The 22,439-nt window shown below is 35.1% G+C and overlaps 3 protein-coding genes and 1 pseudogene across 3 annotated transcripts; 2 read left to right on the top strand and 2 right to left on the bottom strand.

The window, feature by feature from the left end:
- The first annotated feature begins 805 nt into the window (after positions 1-805).
- LOC120188612 lies at positions 806-1,577 on the top strand. The gene is made up of 2 exons (XM_039192010.1): positions 806-1,235; positions 1,347-1,577. Exons 1-2 carry the CDS (start codon positions 919-921, stop codon positions 1,393-1,395), a joined length of 366 nt encoding a protein of 121 aa, XP_039047941.1. The 5' UTR covers positions 806-918; the 3' UTR covers positions 1,396-1,577.
- Positions 1,578-8,084: 6,507 nt separating this feature from the next.
- LOC120188613 lies at positions 8,085-8,709 on the top strand. Its single transcript, XM_039192011.1, has 2 exons — positions 8,085-8,383; positions 8,468-8,709. Exons 1-2 carry the CDS (start codon positions 8,103-8,105, stop codon positions 8,514-8,516), a joined length of 330 nt encoding a protein of 109 aa, XP_039047942.1. The 5' UTR covers positions 8,085-8,102; the 3' UTR covers positions 8,517-8,709.
- Positions 8,710-8,834: 125 nt separating this feature from the next.
- On the bottom strand, positions 8,835-11,412 carry LOC120188938 (annotated as a pseudogene).
- A 1,798-nt stretch (positions 11,413-13,210) lies between these two features.
- Positions 13,211-16,351, bottom strand: LOC120188611 (FT-interacting protein 4). Its single transcript, XM_039192009.1, is given in 2 exon segments — positions 13,211-15,680; positions 15,682-16,351. Coding segments are annotated over 2 exon segments (3,054 nt in total). The 5' UTR covers positions 16,333-16,351; the 3' UTR covers positions 13,211-13,277.
- Positions 16,352-22,439: the final 6,088 nt, after the last annotated feature.

Raw genomic sequence — 22,439 nt, 5'->3', positions numbered from 1 at the left:
CCCATGTTCAAATCCCTTTCATGCATTTCATCATTTTTACTCTCTGATGGGCTCGAATTAATAATATAAAAATATAAATAATAAATTTTAAAAAATGATGTGGTAGTGCCACGTCAGCGATCTCGATGACGTGGATATCCACATCAACTTTCTCCTTTATGCGTACGAGCTACGTCAGCACTCGGCGTTGACCGTCAGTTGACTGACGGTTTTCATCCAGCGTGGGTTATTTTTAATCCAAAAATAAATGTTCGATGATCAAATGTTCCAAAAAAACAATACAAGTAAATTTGACATGACGTTAGGGTTATTTTGTTGCATTATGTCTAAAAAAATAACATAATTGTTGAAGTGATATTTTTTATTTTTTTCAATAGTGATGTGATATTATCTTTTGATAACATGTCAACATTACTATTAAGTTTTTAACAACAGTGTATCAAAATGAAACCTAAATTAAACATTAGATATGGTTTTAAAATAAAATAAAGTCTGAGTACCAAAAAGGAAAAAAGTAATAGTTTAGGTATTAAGCACGTAGTTTACCCTTTTAAATTTCACGTCAACTCTATCTTCAATCGCGCGTTAACAGTTCGACGATCGTGCGATTTCCATACCAGTCCCCCCGATCATACCACCAATGTCTCTCATCAGCTTCTCCCCGACTCTCTTTATATATATATATATTGATCTGGTCATTGCATTCGGCTTCTCTGATCCTTCCCAAAAGCTTCTGAGCATTTTCATTTATCTTCGAAACCCAATGACTTCGAATCATTGCAATGCTCGCTTAAAACTATGTCATTCTCGTTTCTCCGATTCTTCCATAACGCGGTTCGTTTTGTTATTTAAATGGAGATTATGGAACTTCAGTGATCATCAACGACCCTATCTTTCCAAACCTGTTTTAATCATTTCATGGCGCCAAGAAAGATGAAGTTGCAGGTGGTTTCAGCACAGGAGAAGGATATGAAAGTGAGGGTGCAGTTCCAACGAGTGAAACCAAAGATGGGGAAGAGAAAAGAAAAAGGCGAATGCTTGAGAGAGGAGCAAAGGGAAACAAGAGTGAAATTTGGAGAGATGGAAAGACAATGCGATCGACTGAAAGAAGAAACTGAAATGATGATCAGACAAACAGCCAGGACTCAGATGAAGATAGCTTTGATGTTCAATATCTTGAAAGCTCGGGAAGGTGGAGACTTGATTGAAGCCGCTGAGCTCACTATGTTTCTTCGGTTCGTTTCTCTAAGCCCACTTCCCTTTATAAACTACTACTATATATATATATTTCCGTTTCCCATGTAAATGTGGTTAACTGAAACCGATAACCTTGTTTTCTACGACAGAGAAATTGTGGCCAAGGAAAGAGCAAGTTCGAAGGACGGTAAAAAATGAAAAATGCAGGTGGATTTTGTGATACAAGTGTTTTGGTATATATGTAAACGAAGAACTTGAAGGTTGAAGTTTGATGTGGGAGTGATGAAGTCAATTAGCATGGTCTGGTTTTTTTTCGTATCTTTGTTGCTGCACTTCACCTTGAGGTGCTTCGTTTGTTTTGTTAAGGGTTTGCTACTTGATGTCTAAAAAATCTTTTGTGGCCAATAATATTTTCTTTTTGTCGAATGAAAAAAAGCTTACTTCTTTTTCTAAGGGAGTCTTTTATTATAAAATATTATTATGTTTACAATTTTTATTAGCCATTAACTGCAATTGTTCAAATTTAGTAAAAGAAAAAAAAAACTTTCATTTTACCATTAAACTCGTTTAATATTTTGTGTGTGGATAAAATGTGTATATTCTATCCAAAGCAAAGAATATTACAATCTCAAGAATACCTAACAAAAACCAAGGCACTGATCTCACCACGCCCCAATCAATACACAGTTGGGAGCTCAATCTATCCCTAATTTATCCATAAAATTTAGCTTGCACAACCTCCCTAATGGAATGCACTATACAGTCACCAGTCAATATAACATTTCCAAAACATCTTATATTCCTTTCAACCCACACAAAGTAAATGAAAACATTCCAAAAAAGCCTAAAAAGAGTGGTTGAGCCAGACTTACCTCGCACATGAGAACACATCCATACCACCTCGTACTCCCACCAGGCAAGCGTTCGACGATGGACACCACACATAGTCAAAATAGTCTCCCAAACAAAACCCGAAAAGGGAAGCCAAAGAACACATGAGCACGAGACCCCAACCACATTCATCCTCGTATGGAGGAGTCTATCACGAGTAGGCAGCTTGTCAAGTAGCGCCATCCACACTGATATCATGTCTCGGAACGTGCATCGAGAACCAAATCAATCGATGCCATGAGATCTTTGCTCCCTTGACCCTGAGCTCAGCCTAAATCCGCCTCATATCACAATCGTCCAAGCAATTATCCAAATTACTAAAAATAGTAGCAGCCTCCCCTAAAGGAAAATATTTTCCTTAAGCTCCAACTAACCTCCCCTCAAGGCTGGAAACTCCACACAATCATCCTTCACAACATAGGTTCTAACCCAATCAACCCACAAAGATCCCCTAGCACCAAGCAACTTCCTCAGCAACTGAATAAAGCATGCATTATTCCAGCAAGTTAGTTCCTTCAACCCTAAGCCACCTTCTAACTTAAGGGTGCAAATATGATTCCATCCAACACTGGCCCCCATACATGCTCTGTCTTTTTCTTTCTAAAAGAATCGCATGCAAAGCTTATTAACCCGATTCACCATAACTTTTGGGAGGAGGAATTGTCAACACCAAAAGTTAGCAATGCTAAACAACACCATTCGGATTAATTGAAGCCTACCAGCAAAATTGAGTCTTCTATTAGCCCAATGCTCCAATCTAACCTTCACATTCTCGATCAGTCTTTGGCAATCTTTCTCCGAGAGCTTCCTTGTAACAAGGGGAACCCCAAGGTACTAAACCGGGAGGCACCCTTTCTTAAACCCCAAACTCCCCACAATCCTATCAAGAACCTCAACAAGGACCCCTAAAGTATAAACCACACACTTGGCTAGATTAAGCCTTAAACCCGACCAAGTATAAAAGCATTCTAATACACTTTGAATTCCCATCATCGAGTCTACACATCCCTTAGAGAAGATGTAATACCCTAAAATTTGAATAGTGACTAAAGTGTAAGTTTTGAAAGTTTAAGGGATAAAGTATAAACTTTGTAAAAGTCAGGGACCAAAAATATAATTTTGAAAAGTTATAGATTTTAGCCCGTAAATCAACCGTTTGGCCAAAAACAAGGTTTTTGTGGGAATCAGATTTTCGGTACGGAATTTGTGTTAAAAGCGATAAAGTTCGATATTGAAATTAAATCGAACTGGAATTTTGTGAAAAATTGAAGGATGTTAGAAAATGGTTGGAAATACATGGACAAAGTGAAAATTCAAAGTCAAGTTGATTCATTTTTGACTAAGGAATATTTTAATTTAAGATAATGCAATGGCATTTGGTAATTATCAAGTTTCATTAATGGTATTTTTGAGATTTCTCATTAATTGAATTTTAAATTCAATTATATTATTAAAGTGCCATGTGTCAAGGTTAATAAATACTAAATTAATCAAGAAAATTAGCACAAAATCAGCTCCTTCTTCAAGGTTGGCCGAAACCACCATTTTTCCAAGGTAAACATTTTATTTTTTATTTTTAAGCTTACATGATTGATTTTTTGACTAAGTTATGAATTAGAGAATTAATCTACATGCAATTCCCTATCATTTGGTACCAATATTTCATAGTGAAGATGCTTATATGTTGAGATTGAAGGTTAGGGTTTATGTAAGGTTTTTGGAGTTTGAAGAATTAATGAAAGATTATTATGTTTTTTATGTTGGAGATTAATTTTCAAGCATGTATGATGTTTAAAATCCAATGTAGAATGATTTAAAGCATTTGGCCTAATTAGGGTTTTGGTGCTTGGTTGGATTTTAGTTCAATTAGATGTTGTGTTGATTAGAGTAGTATGAATTTGAAGTAAGGAAGTTGAATTCATGCTTGGAATTGAATGAAAAACTAGTCTTATGATCATAGTGACATTCGACAATTGGGGAAAAATAGTAAAATATTGAAAATTTTCCTATGGTCTAGAATTGATATTAGAAGTGTTATATGTGACTTGGAGATCAATTTGGAGCCTTGAGTTAGTAAAAGGGTTAATATACAAGTTTTGAGAATTGTGGGATATTATTGCAAGAATGTAATATTTGAAGGGTTAATGCTGATTTTTTATAGTTGAAAATGTTGGAAAGTTGTTTGGAACCAAATTTCAATTTTGATAAAATTTGAGGGTAGAATTCGAAAAGTCTAAATATTATGGGGACTTGATTTTAAGTTTATTAAATGTGGAAGTATCATTTGAGTAAATTATTGTAATGCTGGAAATTTATTTAATATTCTGATTTTTGGGTTTAATTCTAACGTTGAGATTTAATTCTAAGTTTATTTAGATGTGTGGTTGAATTTGAAAACTCTAAGAAAGTTTATGATGAAATTGCAAGCTTTTGAATGTTTAAGTGTTGATTTGAATATTTTATTGAGGTGCTGGAAATTTTATGTGATTAATGTGAAATGATCATAATGGTGAAGGGTCATTATGGATTAAATAGGAATGTTGATACGAATTCTAAAAAAAATCATAATAAGTGGTTAGATTATGAAATTAGTAAAAGTTGAAGAGTTTATAGTGAAACGAAATATTCATGGAATTTAAGGAATATTTTGAGAAGTTTGAAATTACGATAGAAGTACGATTTAATTTTATATCATTTTAAGTATCAGATTTATTTTTATCAAATTTTATATTTAAGTTTAGACTATGTTAGTTCGATACTAACGAATAGTTTGACTATCTATGTTATTATATGACGTCGTCAACCCACGGTAAATTTAGTGATTCAAGTAGCTTGAAAGGGAAGGAAAAAGTCTAGGGTCGAGAAAATTATCGTGGAGAATATTTGATAGCGAGGCAAAGGTGAGTACATTTCATTTGTATATATGTTTCAACCAAACATCGGCTTACGATGAACTAGTATCAAAGTTACGTTAAGAAGTGACTCTTAGTATTATGTGAAGTGTGATTCAAGTTTATATGTTTATTTAGTAAGCTAATAGAACTAGTGAACAAGTCTAGGACACTAATTTGTAAAATATGTCTAGAAATTATGTTTTAAACACTAAGTTTAGAAAATCATCAAAAATTCTACAAAAATGATTAGAGGATGAATAGCATACCATTGGATTATTCTATCAATTTAGTTTCATTTCGAACAAACGTAAATTGATTTCGAGAAGTAGACAAAAAGATATAAATTTTTAATCAATGATAGGTAAGAAAACAGGATAACAGATTCTGTCCAAAGCAACTTCTGTCAGTCAACTTCGAAAATTTGCTATAAATTGTACAAGTGGAACTAGACAAAGTGTCTTATATGATTAAATTTTTATTTGAGTCTAGTTTTCAATGGTGCAAATGGAATAATTTTTCAATATATATATTAATACAAAATAATATTTTTTTGAAGGTAGTGCAAACTGCCAGAATATGAAATTTTAATAAATTGTGTAGTGGAGGCAATTTTTAAAGCTTAGTGAGGTTTATATTTTATTTATAAGTAAATTGTTCAAATGAGTCTAGTTTATTTATTTAATTACTCTGATTGAGGACGACTTGCGATAAGTCAACCTCATTTTATTTTCCAGTATGATTTATAAATTTTCATTATGAAATATTTCTATAATATTTTTTTCATCAAGCTTTATGAATGATTTTGGGTATGAACTGCCCAAATATGATATTTACAGTTATCATATGATTTTCAGTTATAAAATATTTATAGTTATCAGATGATTTTCAGATACCAGATGTTTATAGTTATCAAATGTTTTACAGTTATCAGACGTATATAAATAACTGTAAAACAAGACCTTGAACTAGGCAACTAGCACTATGAGTGGTGAAGTAAATTTAAATAAAATTTAAAATTTATATTATAAATAAAATTGGGTCAAACTAAACTCGAATAGGTACCATACAGGAGCTTGAGATGAACCCAACTTAATATATCAAATTATAAAAAATATATACGGCTCTTTTATAATTATAAGGGTAAAGTATATAAATGGTCACTAAACTTTTCAGATGCTTGCATTTTGGTCTATCAACTTTTAAAACTTACAATACAATCACCAAAAATTTAGTTCGTTTGCAATATGGTCCCCGACGTAATGGTCGTTTCACTGCCATTAGGGTAAATTATATAAATGGTCACTGAACTTTTCAGGTGCTTGCATTTAGGTCTCTCAACTTTTAAAACTTACAACACATTCGTCAATTACATTCTAAACCCCAAAATCCAAAATACTTCAATTACATTCTAAACCTCAAATTCTAAAATACTCCAATTATATGCCAACCCCAAAATTCATAATCCATTCTCAAAATCTACCACAACAAACTGAACTTGAAGTAACAACCCTAAACCCTCAAAACATAATCATTTCAAAAAAAAATTAACTGATTATAAGTGAACAATAAATGATTATGTTGGATTTAGGGTTATGTTGGACCTAAATACTCAATTCAGTTTATAAAATAGTTGACTCAAAATCTTTTCGATTTGAGTTTATAAAATTTAAATCAAGTCGAATTGAATTAAATTTTCGAGTTTATGTTTAAATTTAATTATAAATATTTATCATATTATAATATTATTTGATTCTAATTCATTTCAGTTTATAAAATAGTTGACTCGAAATTTTTTCGATTTGAGTTTATAAAATTTAAATCAAGTCGAATTGAATTGAATTTTTGAGTTTCTGTTTTAATTTAATTATAAATATTTATAATACTATAATATTATTTGATTCTAATTTAAATAGTTTTTTAACCATATACAATACATATATTTCTTTATATTTTTTTCATATGTGATATACATATATCATACAGAGTCAAGGGACTTGACTCAAACTTAAAAATTAATCCACTAATTACTAAAAATTTTGAGATATTCGAGTTGTATTTTACAATTCGATTTTAACTTGAAATTTTTTAACTCGATTTTAAGTTGAGAAAGTTTATCATTTAGGGTTATGTTTTGAGGGTTTAGGGTTGTTGCTTCAAGTTCAATTTGTTATGGAAGATTTTGAGAATGGATTATGAATTTGAGGTTGGGCATGTAATTGAAGTATTTTTGGAATTTGAGGTTTAGAATGTAATTGAAGCATTTTGGAATTTGGGGTTTAGAATGTAATTGATGATTGTGTTGCAAGTTTTAAAAGTTGGGGGACCTAAATACAAGTGCCTGAAAAGTTCAGTGACCATTTATAAAATTTACCCTAACGGTAGTGAAATGACCATTACGTCAGGGACCATATTGCAAACGAACTAAACGTTTGGTGACTGTATTGTAAGTTTTAAAAGCTAGGGGACCTAAATGCAAGCATCTGAAAAGTTCAGTGACCATTTATATACTTTACGCTAATTATAATTTCACCGATCAAATTAATGTCTAGTTGAACCCAGAAATTGCATTGAAAAGTACGGTTTTTAGGCTTGATGCCAAAACCAATTCTCTTACTGTACGTCTTTGATTGAGGGTCTATTTCAATGCTTGATGAAATTGATTCTGATAGTATTAAAAATAATGGTGTCGATGAAATTAATTATTGCATATTTGAATTCAAAAACTTGAAGTGAATTATAACAAGATCATTTTAAAAATTAGTTAAAATGTATGCATACATTAATAAATTATTTAAATTATATTTTTAATATTCAATTATAAATTAATAAATTCTTATTGTTGATTATTAATTTCTATTGATCTCATTAATTGAAATAATAAAGTGATTTTTAATATTTTATTATATGATTTTATTATATTTTTAAATATAAAAAATCAAGCAACATGGATAATATACTAGGGGCCGCTGCACTTATAAAGCCCACGGTTTGTAAATCGTCCGTCTTTCTGAGCTTTGCACGCACTCGATACCATATTTCACTTCAACTTGCTTCAATCGCGCGATATCACTCGACACTGCGTGGGTGTGTATAAATATTTCAAATCTTTCTGATACTTTCATGGCGCCAAGAAAGATGAAGCAGCGAACGAAACAAGTGAAAGAGAAGATCGAAAAGGAAAAGGAAAAGGAAAATGGCGAATGCTTGAGAGAGGAGCAAAGGAAAATAAGAGCCAAGTTTGCAGAGATGGAAAGACAAGGCGACCGACTGAGAGCCGAAACAGAAATGTTGATGAAACAAACAGCCAGGACTCAAATCAAGATGGCTCTCATGTTCAATATCTTGAAAGCCCGGGAACATGGACATCTCATTGAAGCTTCAACACTCGCTCGCTTTCTCCGGTCTGTTTCTCCGACCCTAATTTACGTAAAGCTATTTTTCTTGCTTGCTAATCTTGTTTGCTACGTTGGAAATTTTGGTGGCAGTGAACTTGTTGCCAAGGAAAGAGCAAAAGCAGGTTCAAATGACGTCTAAAATGAAAAACAACCTGGTGGCTGCCAATAAAAGATGCAAGCAGGGCCGACAAGAGTGAATTTTCTATGGATAAATGAATATGTTTTCAGGAATAAGTTTCTGTGTAAATTTGACTGAAACATGTGTAACATGAATAATTCCATGCAAGTGATGCATTTAAACCAAAAGAAAAGAAAGAGATGGGGTTGGCTCTCATGGTCGGGGAAATCTGCTTTCGGGTATAATTCAAAACAAAAGATGAACAGCGATGAATCAAATCAAAACATAACCAAGGAAACAATAAAAGAAGGAAATTAAAGTTACTGATCAACGCCATAATGCAAATGATATTATTCATGCATAAACCTCCATCGTCGTAGTTTCTCTTTTAACATGATAAAGCAAACATTTCCAAGAGGTCGAAATACTAGGCTTTAGAAGCAGTTTTTTCCAACACATTCTAGTTTCTAGTTGTAAATAAAATGGCAATAGGGCACATACCTATTCCAGATAATGGACAAGCATGAAAGTTCTTCACAGGTCACCCCTTCGGTTCACACATGGCCTCAAACGTGCATCTTCAGCACACATCGGAGGCAACCCCCTTCATGCATCAGATCAAATGCCTTGTTAATCTCTCCAATGGTCAAACTGTGGGTAATATACTCATCGATTTTGATTTCCTGCAATAGGAAGAGGAGTTTGATAAAAAGAAACTGCTTTTACAACAGATTTAAATATAAAATGCATACAGCCTATGTTTACCTTCTTCATGTACTTGTCCACAAGCCAAGGCACTTGGGAACGGCTCTTGAAACCACCAAAAGCAGTCCCTTTCCAAACACGACCAGTCACCAATTGGAAAGGACGAGTAGATATCTCCTGACCTGATGCTGCAACGCCGATGATGACTGATGTTCCCCAGCCCTGAAAGTTTTTCAGGTTCCATTAGAAGTGCTCAACAGTTTACATATGCATTACTGTTCTGTTATTTAAAGCACAGTAATTACCTTGTGACAGCATTCTAAAGCAGCCCTCATGACGGAGACATTTCCAATGCACTCAAAACTGTGATTACAAAATCATAGATATAAGCATGCAGAAATATCAGTAAAACGTTACTTATTACAAAAAAAGGTAAACAAGACATTAACCTACCACTTTCTAGCAAATTGCATAATTGATTTCACAATTCTCATTCAAGAATGTTTACTGAATATCTCATTAATATTCATCAAATACTTTGAGCATTATTATTTGTAAATTTCTTACCTAGATCAAACTTTTTGCTGTCAATATCTACGCCAATAATTCTCAAGGCACCAGCTGATTTTGCACCCTCGGCAACCTGCAACATTGTGATAAAAAGAATTGGTAAATAAACAATTCAACATCTGACACCACAAATAAAACAACGGTAGCAATAACAAACATCTTGAACAGACAGCCAAAAGATGCCCGGAAACTCATAATAAACAGTCTATATAAATTATGAGATGACTATTTGACACATACCGCAAGACAAACAGTCCCAAGGCCAAATATAGCAACAATAGCCCCTGGTTCAACTTTGGCTGTGTTCCACACTGCTCCAAGTCCTAGCAACACAAAGTATCAATATAAATATGAAAGTTTTTTGCAAAATGTGCGGCTCACGTTTATAAAACCGAACATATATATTGTCAAATAAAAACTGGAATTGATATCCGCCTAGATAATCACATATGGAATTCCAAATTCCTCAAACAATGAGAAAGTTAACAAACCCTACCAGTTGGAACACCACATCCAAGAAGGCATACTTTTTCCAAGGGAGCTTGTGGATCAATCTTTGCAACACTAACATCATGTACGACGGTGTACTGGCTAAAAGTTGAGGTACCCATGAAATGGAAGATTGGCTTTCCATTTATCGAGAAACGGCTCTTGCGATCATTCATCATGACTCCAGCCCCAGTGGCCATCCTGACTTTTCCCCATAAGTTTGTCTTCCCTGATTTGTAAAACTTGCATTCTCTACACTCTGCCTGATAACAAGGGATAACATGATCACCTGATTGAACTTCAGTTACATCTTCACCGACGCTTTCTACAATCCTGTGGTGAAAATTTCAAACAAACCTCCCTCTACAACAATCAAAAAGGTCATAAACTATAAGCAATGAGAAAGAAAGAAAGAACAACCTACCCCGCAGCCTCATGACCAAGAATGCATGGGAATAGGCCCTCAGGGTCCTTACAAGGGAAACAGAGCATGTTAAACATCAGAACTAAGCGGTGGAATTGGCAATAGCAAAAAGAGTTAAAAAAAATTGAATTTGATTAGATTAAGAATTATCACTGACACTGATAGGGGAAGATATATATATATATATATATATATATATTCACATCAATTGAAACACTCCAATCTCACATTTCAAAAAAAAAAAGTGAAATGAACATAGCATAACATTATAGACATCTTTCTTATTCAAAAGGAAGAATAGAGTTACAGGGTCAGCAAAATACTACAATTTAGCATTGAATCTTCCTAATATAGATTAGAAAATTAATAATGCAATCGTTTTTCTTTAAATTGTTGGGAATAAACTACTTATACATAGAAATCAGAAAATGCAATTAAAAAAAAAGAAGAGGAAAAACCTTTCCGCTCCAAGTGTAGGCATCAGTGCGGCAGAGAGCAGTGAAGAGAACCTTGATCCGAACTTCTCCGGCTTGCGGCGGAGCCACCTGGACATCCTCGATGACCAGCGGCTTGTTGGGTTCATAAGCCACCGCAGCTTCACAATAACAAACCGCATCCACGATATAACCATTAGGGTTTCAAAACAACTAGCAAATGTATCATCGGAAAACGAATACGAGATAAAAAGCATGTACCTTTGCAAGTGATAACTTGGCCTACTGTAGCCATTTATGAAAACAAAAGGTTATTTTTAGAAGATGATTTTTTTTAAGTTGAGAGGGGAAAAAATGGACAAAACGTCTATTAAAGCTCTGTTTGATTCAGATTTGCAACGAATCAAATCAATTTATATGGGAATCGGTGGTGTTTGTTTGCCTGTGGATGATAATTCTCATCGCAATATCACTGCCTCCATTTTTTTCTTGTGAAAGGTAAACCCGTCCTCCGCTTCAATGTTTTTATTGGTTTAATGTACCTTTTTGCCCCTAAATTTGGCTTTGAACTGTAATTTAGCTATTGATTTTTTACCCATTTTTTTTTAGTGAGAGGGGCTAAAAGCCATTACAAAAGACTAATGTCTAATATAGAAAGGCCATGAAGATCCCTAAACAAACAGTCATCAGTTCCCTGAAGTGGTTTAAAAAAAAACACTAGTTATACCCTCAACAGTTCGAAACAATGATATACAAAAATGGATCATTCCAATGTCTTCGAACACTAAATATATAAAAGAAAAATCTAAAGTATATTTAAAACGGACGAATGAAAAATTGATCTTTCCTTAACTGCAATTCCACCTAGCACAGATATCCGACAACCAAAGAAACGTCATATAAAAACAAACGAAGAAACCGCATATCGAAAAAAACAACCAATCAAGAAATCATGTAGAATTCCATACCAAAAAGAAGACCAATAAAAAAATTTATACCGAAAGTTCAAAAGCATCAGGTACCCTTTATTAGAAAAATTTAGATGATCCTATTCCAATATGTAATGGGTGGGATAAGGGAGAGGTGGGGTAGTAGGCTGCCCCCAACGTCAGGTTGAGAACAGCTTCTGTGAAAGACCTCCGTTATGAATTGACCTCAGTGAAACTCGATCTCACGATCACAAGATTAAGACCCTTGTGCTATACCCTTTATTAGAAAAAAGACCATAAATATGTGACGATATGGATGATGGTTTTGAAAGGTGAAAACGCAAAGGCTCCGAGATTGAAACTTTTACTTCTCAAATTATTATTATTTTTGTTAGCTTTCACCTTAACAACTAATATTATTATTATTTCACAAAGTTTATTATTATTAGTACTTTCATATACTTTTTTCAAGTTCGCAAAATATAGAAAATAATAAAATCTTGAAAATTTATTAAAGAAAATCTAAAATGTATAAATAAAAAAAATATTTGTGTATCTTAATTATTCACAAATATATTTGATAATTATCAATTTTTATATATTTTTAATTTTCAAATAAAAATCCAAAAAAAACTTTTTGTAATTTATTTATATTACTTCATTTTTAGGAAAAACAATATTAAATTATTTATTTACCACGTTACATTTTTTAATAAGGTTAGTGAAGATATTAAATAATTTTTTAACGATAATGATAAAAATGAAATCAAAACGTAATATTAGTTAAGATTTTGAAAAATACACAATTAAGCAACCAAAACAAAATCAAAATAATAATTGGGTGATTAAATGTATAGATTATCCAAAAATATAATGCATATTTCAAATGCTGTTGTACTTTGCAGGGAAGTGAAAAAAGATGTCAGAGGTTGGAATGTCAATGTATGTTAGTAGTGGCGATGGAATCCAAATGACTGTGCCACAGCAGAAGAATCAAATCAATGGTTTAGCAGTCCATTTTGTTTCTTTAAATGTATTTGGAACTAATGTATGCAACACAAAAACAATGGAATATAAAGCATAAAAACATCATATGGGATGAGTCTTGAGGACAAAATAAAAACACATCCTTAAAAAGACATCACTAAATCCTAATGTCCAATACCCAAGGGACCTTAAAATCCTAAAACTATAGTTCAAAATATTTCATCCCCACTATGCTTTTACTTTCTTACAGCAAACTATCTGCTTTTGTAGGCAACCTCCTGAAGAAACTCAATGCCCGAGATGGCAACTTGCTTCGGAATCTTGGGGGCCTCAACGCATACATTCCCCATAATGCCACCATCACCTTGAATGGCACTGCATAGAATCCCACGGCTGCAAACAAGCAGATTATCACAAACAAGAATGTGGCCCTTGGATCTCTCCAGCTCAGCAATGCTTGGAACCTTTCCCCTTGTGTTGCCATGTCTCCCACCACCGTTTGAATCCTTCCTGCCACACTCCGTAGCCTATCGTACCGCATTTTGACCACATCTGCGCTTCGGCCAGTCGGGAATGAATCGAATTCCTCGTCAAGTTCATCTGGATAAACACTCTCGGCATGGGACAGTCGAGTGTCCATGTGGGGCGGATGACGAGGTCGGAACCTGTATCGCCATAGTCCCATGGTGGCCATGTAAAGCAGGGATGCGGGGATGATGAGCTCGGGTAGTGAAACTAATAAGAGAAAGGCTGCAACAAACAAGGATGAGTACACTGGCTTGGTCCAATTTCGCATAGACTCTAACCACCGGCTCATGACAACCAGACCAGAGATCACACTCATTAGTCTGAAAAAGTTAGCTTTGCTCCTTCTCATGCTCCACATATGGGAGTCATGATCAAGCATGTACTCAACAACCTCACGCCCCAACGGTGGCTCCGCTCTGCTTAGCCGGGATGACACCACATTCATAGCTTGGTACCTTAGGCTCTCCATTCGATTCACACTCAAAGGTTGTATATAATGCATCTTTGGTAGCAAAGGTAACGTATACATATGCAGCATGTTTCCCATGTTAGCACAAGAAAAACGCACAGCTAAATGAAGCTCACCCATTTTCTTGACACCAGATGTATGCAGCATGAGGAGTGGATATGAATGAGTATAAACTCGATCGGACTCAAGCGTTGATAGCCGGATTCTAACCTTCCCAATCCGAGAGTCACGAGGAACACCGTTAGTAATGATGTTTTTATCAGTGCGACAGTTGTCAAACACACCAATGGTAATAACCGTGCAAGGATCGAAAACTTCCCAAGTGTATTGCTCATTCCATTTCGGGGACAAGCTATCAACCACAGTTCGGGTCCTTACCCATTTCTGACCGTACTTGGCAACACAATAAGCATCAGCGGTGCCACCTTTTCCTTCCTTGATTTTCACTGGCATAAGTCCTGTTGCACCCAAGATCCCCATTTCGAGTACACCAATGTGAGGCTTCCATAGCTGTTTTGAAGTTGGCCTAACATCACTGCTATACATAGTGGCCTCATCCAGAACATGGTATCCTCCGTCAAGTGAGACCCGAAGATGAATTCTCGAACCAAATCCCATCACAAGCTTAGCCTCAGTGGTGCTGCCAAAATGGTTATCAAGATTAAACCACCTAGAAACCACTTGTCTGTCATCGGTTCTTCTTTCGACAGCAGCCACGGGAAGCAATACTCTGCCTACAACCTCGTCCCGCCCAGGGCCAACTCGATCCTCAACAGTCAGCAACAGGTAATCCTCAAATGGCTCTGCAACTACAAACAAGAAATCTTCATTCCAAAACGGATTGGATAAGCTTCTGTTGGGACTAACACTTGAAATTCTAGTCCTTGAGACTTGATTCCCCACCTGGACTTTAGCTGAGAGCTCAGGGTACCTCAATAAAGTTGACCCCTTTTCACCCAAAACATCTTGTGCTTCAATCACTGATACCCTCAAATACCAAAGCTTTGGTGACAAATAAACCTTGGACTTAATAGAGCAAAGCCCATCAAAATGAACATTTGCTGCCTTTGAGTGCCAAGCCTCAGCAAAGGCCTCATCAGCCTGAGTCCCAAACCATATGGAAACCATGACTTCCCCTTTGGACTTATCTCCTTTCTTGTCTTCCATTCGGTACCATTGCGGTGCCAAAGGACTATCCGGAGGAACCCTCCTGGGGACTTCATTTAAATCGAACCAAACTCGACCCAAATAATCATCGTTGTTACCTTCTTTAACAACAACTTCCACCGTTGATGACTGTATACAATCTTTAGAAAAGGCGAAAACTTGGTCCCAATCAGCATGGTTTAAACTGACCCTCTTGGTGACACCTCTATAGTTCCCTAGCTTGACTTCAGCCACAATCTCACCACCACCACCGAAGAAAGAAACACCTCTAGCTTTCACTACTCTAACGTAAAGATACTGCATTTGTTCAACAAGGTCATATGTTGAACTAGTTTTGTCCTTGTTCAAAGGACCACCACCAAGGTGGGGTCTAGTCTCCTTTAGTGAAAACTCATTAGACCCATTTGAGAAAAGATTCAACCCAGCACCGGCACCACCACCAACAACGCCGCCTCCTGAGGCAGCGACGGGGACTGCGGGACCAGGACCCAGTAGTTATCACAACAGGCTTTAACTCACCTGGGTTTGGCTCTACAGGTTTTGCATGGTTTTGACCCTGCATTGTTGGCTTGTTATCTTGGACCAGCTGTTGTTGTTGCACCACCAAAGCTGGGTTCTGTTGGTGAACATTCTTCTTCTTTGAAAACCCCGATGAGGAAACAGGAGCCGAACTGGAAAACATCATCCCATTGTTATCAATCCCCGCCTCTTTAACTTCCTCCCTCTTTGAAACGTAAAGCTTTAAGGTTATTTCTCCTCTTATGTGAGAAAACAAGCTTCTTTTATCAAGGGTATACATTTGGGGACCTTCTTCGCCTTCTTTAGCAATACTGGAACCAGAAACCCTCACTTTCCCGAGAAAATTCCTGCTGTTACTCGACCTCCTCTCGTTGAAAACATTAACCTCAACAGCCCTGTAAGGAAGATCAGCAACGTCGTTGATATGAAACACAAGCTTCTCATTCCAAATGGGGTTCAAGTCTTTCCTTTTGACTTGAGTCCGACGCCTTTGGCTCTCAAACTCAACCTCCACAAAAGGCGAAGATGACCCTTCACCGTCTTTGGGCATCAAGTTATGAGCCGCTATCACCTCCACCACCAGCTTCTCCTTGCCGGTAGTCACCGCACCATTCATGGCTAAAGCTTCAGCAGTGCGTAATTCGTTTCCCCTTGCAAAAGAGAAGATAAAAAAGCAATGAAAAATGAAAGAGACAGGGAAATGACAACCAAGACAAATGCAGAAGAGCGTGCAACAAAGCAGAGTTATACTCCTTGCAGAGGGAGAGATTAGGCGACGGAAAAGCAAAGTAATGGCAGTGAGTGACTTATACTGTCTCGACTGACACTGTTTCAATCTGGTGTCCATGTTTAGTATGAAGCGCGTGAGAATCCAGACCCACCAACCTAAGAATGGTTTCTGCCAGAGTGGATATGGTGGGCCCCCGACTTTTACAACATTCTATGTTAAGTTAATGTAATTAACTTCAACGTTCAGGTATTGATTAAATAATTAATTCTCAGATCTACTCAGGACGAGTCGAGTCTTAATTTAGTTTAAAAGCATAATGCTTTGTTGACTGTCTTGACTCTCTATTAAAAATTTCGGACAATATAAAAATATATATAAATTACAAGCTAAATATACAAGGTTTATGATATTCGTGTTCTTAATTTTCTTTCAGAAAAAAATGTGATTTTTTATTAACTTGTTATATTTAATGTGATTTTTATTAATTTTTTATTAAATAACTTGAATGTTGATATTTACGATATTGATAAGGTAGTTCACGACGTAAATATGATGATTCGTGATGTTATATAATAATTCATGGTTAACGATTATATGATGTATGAACTTGAATGATTTTTTTTGTTGAGTTAAATAGTCTAATTGATTCTTTTAAAGGTTTGAGGACTTAATTATTTTTTAAATAATTTGGTTTTAAATTAAAATATAAAAATATTCAAATATTAAAAAATGTTAAAATAAAAAATAAATCAAATATATTTAAAATATTATTAAAAAAATATATCCTACATTATTGAAGACACCAGGTTTTGTCCTGCCAACCGAGGAGTCTTCATGTAACCAAAAAAGAAGAGTTGGATTAGGACTTAAATACTAGTCTAAAATAGAGTTTGATTAGTACTCAAATACTAGTCTAAAATAGGTTTTTTAGTACTATAAATAAGCCTTATAATTACCACACCAGGGGATACGATTATCATACGAGATTACGCACACAAAAAAATACTCAAAGCAAATATGCAATAAGCCCCAAAGATTCACTTATAATTTTCAACAAAGAAATAAAAGAGGATATTTTCAAATCAATCTAAGGTAAGTAATCATGATCAAATTTTACCTTTTTATTTAAAATTACAATTTTCTTAATTTAAGACAACTGAAAATTATGTGGTACCGAAAGGGCGGTTCAAGGGTACTAATCCTTCCTTGACCGTAACCGACTCCCGAACTCGACACGTTTCTGGTACAACGCAAATCAGGTAAAATGGTGTCCGACCCACCTAAATTCGTTTTAAAGTGGTCGGTGGCGACTCCAATCCTCATTTTCCTAAGTCGAAGCCCAATTCCGGAACCCAACCGAAAGACGGTTGCAACAATTATAAAACGATCAACTATAAATTATTAAAAAGTAAATATTTAAATATATTTAAATATATTTTAAAAAATGTAATATATGCATAATATATACATGAAATACGTAGATACATATGAAAATTAAGTATATTCATATAGTCGAATTAACAAAACGAGCATACTTTTAATTTCAAATATAAATCAATCATTACTATAGATTACATACACTTTTATATCATATATGTAAACATACTAAACATTATTTCATTGTCATACATTCATATCATTAAAACTTATATCAAATATTCTTATTGAATTAGTTGATACTTAACAATTTTACTTTTGGGTATAAATAGAAAACATAGCAATATATTCACATTAATATACATCTAATCATATTTCGAACAATTTCAATATTGATTCGTAATATCTTGCATAATTTATAATAAATCAATATACGGAGCATACTTACCTTGCTCTAAGTTTCTAAATTAATACTTTTATGGCATTACAACCTATAAAGCAATTGGATGCAATACCATTAGGAGCAAAATTATCTTTCCCCTCCTCTAAGTATAAATTGTTACAAAAAGTGAGCACTTACCTTACACATAATCATATGAAGCACATTTTATACAGTAGCTTATTATACGATGTGCAAGAACTTGTGAATGGTCTTTAGAATTATCCCAAGTATATTATATGTGTTATTGATATAAATAATTGATAATGTTTTTTAATTATAAGGACAATATCGGGGTTAAAATAGGCGCGTGGAGAGAGGGAGATTCTAAATATATTTTTGGATGTGGTGGAAGGAAGTAAGCCCTGAAGTAATAGGTCAATAGAGCGTTCCAGAATCCATCAGACAATCCTTTGTTTTTCTTTCTTTTTTTTTCTATTAATATTTTTCTCTCTTTTTTGGGACAATATATAAACCCACGTCACTTCTCGATGTCCGAGGTTCTCTCCGACTCTCCCTACCAACATATTAGCAAGGTTTTTTTTTATATTAAATGACATTCATTTACGGTGATCGTTATATTTATTAATTTAATAACGATTAGATTATATTTTTAGATCTAAAACTCTTTATAGTAAAGCATGCCTCTTGCACCGTGTTATATGTTGATTTGACGTCACGTGGGGTAAGGCGCGCCCCCTGCACCGCTCTATATGCTGACATGAAATACACGTGGGTATAGCACGGCCCCTAGGGCGCGCCTTACGCCACGTAGGGGTATAACGCGGGGCAAGGGTCGCGCCATACCTTTAACTGATATAATTATATAAGACGCGGTGCAGGTACCGCGCCTTGTATAATTATAGCAACTTTTCTCGGCTATAAATACCCTTCTCCCCAGTTAAGTTCATCACATCTCCTCACATCTCTCCTCTCAACTTATAAATTAATACAAAAATTTCGTCAAGAAGTTAATAATTCTAACAATTTTCGCATATTTGATTTAGAAGTTCGTGCGATTTTTCGTTATAAGGTATTTTTTTTATAATTTTTTTATTTTACTTATATTTTATTATGATTATTTGAAAAAATATTATACTAATTATTTTCAATTAATTTTTGTGTTTGTAAAATTGGAAAGCGGGAGCATATGTCGAAATATAAGGTATTTTTTTTATAATTTTTTTATTTTACTTATATTTTATTATGATTATTTGAAAAAATATTATACTAATTATTTTCAATTAATTTTTGTGTTTGTAAAATTGGAAAAGCGGGAGCATATGTCGAAAAAGTTTTGCGGTGCAGGTAATAATATAAAATTATATTATTTAAATTATTTACGTTGATGTGTAAAAATTTTATTATGTTATATTTTCGTTCATATATTATTTATTTAATCAGGTTTGTTTCAGCTATTTTTTTGTAGATATAATATTGCCGCACTTTTAAACTCAAAGAATGACTCTACTTTCAGTTATTGTTTATTATGATGGTGAAATTCGAGAAGATGAAACTGGAGTTGTTTTCGTATCAAATGAGCGTGTTAAAATATCATTCAAGAGAAACATAACTCTTGAGGAGCTTATGACGAAGATTTCGAGGAAGATCCATGTTGAAAGTAGTAGAAGAATGTCGTCGTTGTAGTACAGATTTCCAACATCATTGTTTCCATTAACTTATACATCGTTCGAACTTTTCGAATAATGATGATGTTGAAATGATGGTTAAAGCTCAATGTAATTATTCAGACGCCGATATTGAGATGTATGCACATTTTGTTTAAGTGTGTGCTGTTCGGGGTCAATCATTAAGCTCCCACTATGGGCTGGCTGAACAAGTTGATCAAGTTGACAGCCCGACTACAGTAATGTGTAATGATTTTAATGTCATAATGGGGAGACATTCATCCGTAACTCCTTACGATATGTACCGAGGTGGGTCCACAAATAATCCGTATGGCAACACCGCGTCCAATTCAAGGGGAAGACATTCATCTGTAAATTTCTTTGACCATATAGAGATGCCATCGACGCAACCATCTGTGTAGTTTCCATTTAACACGATGGCTTTAAGCTCCAGAGGGAGCCATTCGACTGCGAGCTTTTTCGATCTCAATGTCGATATGCCTTCTAGTTCAAGGGGAAGGCGTGCAAGTAGTAGGTTCTTCGACCTAAATGTGGAGCACATGGAGGAACCATCATCTCTACCAGAAGAACCGCTTCGTGAGCCTGGTGCGGATGGTGCTGAGACTGGACTATTCATTCACCCAGAATCACCGCAATTCAACTCCGATGATGATGAAGTTCCAGGAAATGTGGCACAAACTGACCCTCATGCACACATGTATGAAACTGATTATGGTGCAATGTACGGGCCAGAATTTACGGATATGCCTCATCTCGGTGACTATGGATATTACTCATTAATAAATAATGGTGAGTTATCTTTAGGCATGGAGTTTTCAAGCAAAGAAGCGGTGATGGCTATAAAAAATTACAATATCCGTAATTCTGTTCAGTCCAGAGTCAACCAATCCACGACCAAAAAATATGTATATTACTGTGCCAGACGCGAAAACGGATGCAATCGGATGGTTCGCGTATCAAAAATGAAGAGGAAAAACAACATATGGGAACTAACAGTATACAACGGTCCTCACACATGTTGTGCTGGAGGGGTCAACCAAGATCATCCCAACTTGGACTCTGAAATGATATGCCAAGCCATCATGCTCATGGTAAAAACAAGCTCTCATATAGTTGTTGCAGTGTTGATTTCAGCTATACAATCGCAGTATGAGTACACTGTCTCCTATAAAAAAGCTTGGTTGGCAAAACAAAATGTCATTGTCAAACTTCATGGCGAATGGGATGTATCTTACAACGAACTTCCAGGTTGGTTTAGGCTAGTGCGGACGTTGAATCCTGGGATAATTGTGGACTTCGAAACCTCCTATGCATACCATAATGATCGAGTTCTTCGCGATCGATGTCAATTCTACTGGGTTTTTTGGAGTTACCCACAGTGCGTTAATGCTGCCAAATACTGCAAGCCTGTGGTCCAGATCGATGGGAATGATGAGGAAATGATGTATTTGTTTATCAAATAATAATTCTTGTACTTTAATTTGTATTTACTTCAAGTTAATGTCATTCGATAATCGCTGATGAAGATTAAAAAATGATATAATAATACGAGATTGGACGTTTGCGTTATATGTGATTATAATAAAAGAGATAATAAGTGACAAACTTAAGAAAGCTATCGAATACAATCATTAAATTTTATCAAACTAATAACAATTTGGTATTTCAAAATAATTTTAAATACAACAAACTTACAATAAGTATTAAATGGTAAATGATAACCAAATTACAATAACTGATATTAAATGGTAATAAACAAAATTAACTGAAATACATTAAAGAAAGTCAAACAAATTTAACAAAATAAAGTAAGTATTAAATGAGAAATAATAAAAAATTATAATTAAAAAGTCTAATAAACTAAATACAAATATAATAAAAAACAAAATCTATTGATGCCTACGACGCGAATGTGTTCCGCAGGGAGGTGGTTGTCGGTCTCGAGGAGGATTTCTTCGTATCACTGGTTGTGACTCCTCGCTGTCATCATCATCACCATTATCATCATCGTCCTCCTCCTCCTGAGTAGGTACATTAGGTTAATGAGGAGCTGATGACGATGAAGCACCTCTATAGAATAAGGACCCTGGAGGTGTATGACTGACTATCCCACCGGCCTGCGAAAACTAGGAAAACACATAAAACCCAGACATCGCTGAGTGTGAAAACTGTACAAGAGGTGTATGTGCTGCGGCCATGGGTGATGAGGCTAAAACCCGTCAAATATTCAACATATGAACCCTAACTCGAATATGCAAATATATAGACCCATAATAGCCTCCAAGAGAGATCATCTGTGACGGTGGCATCTACGGAGTCATAAAACTAGGTGAAGGCGGCAACGTGGTATCTGGTAATGGAAAGGCGATGGCGGCATCATATATGACTACGGTATGTAAGTCGTTGGATACGGTACTACGGTATGTAAGTCGTGGATACGGTGGCTGCTGTGAAGGTTCTGCTAGTGCAGCTGAGGATGAACCGGAAGCATATGCTCTCCGTCCACGAGTCGTGGGACGATGGTGCTG

Source organism: Hibiscus syriacus, unplaced genomic scaffold, assembly GCF_006381635.1.
Source record: "Hibiscus syriacus cultivar Baekdansim isolate YM2019G1 unplaced genomic scaffold, ASM638163v2 tig00116951_pilon, whole genome shotgun sequence".
Taxonomy (NCBI): Eukaryota; Viridiplantae; Streptophyta; class Magnoliopsida; order Malvales; family Malvaceae; genus Hibiscus; species Hibiscus syriacus.
This window is presented reverse-complemented; position numbering and strand designations above follow the sequence as displayed.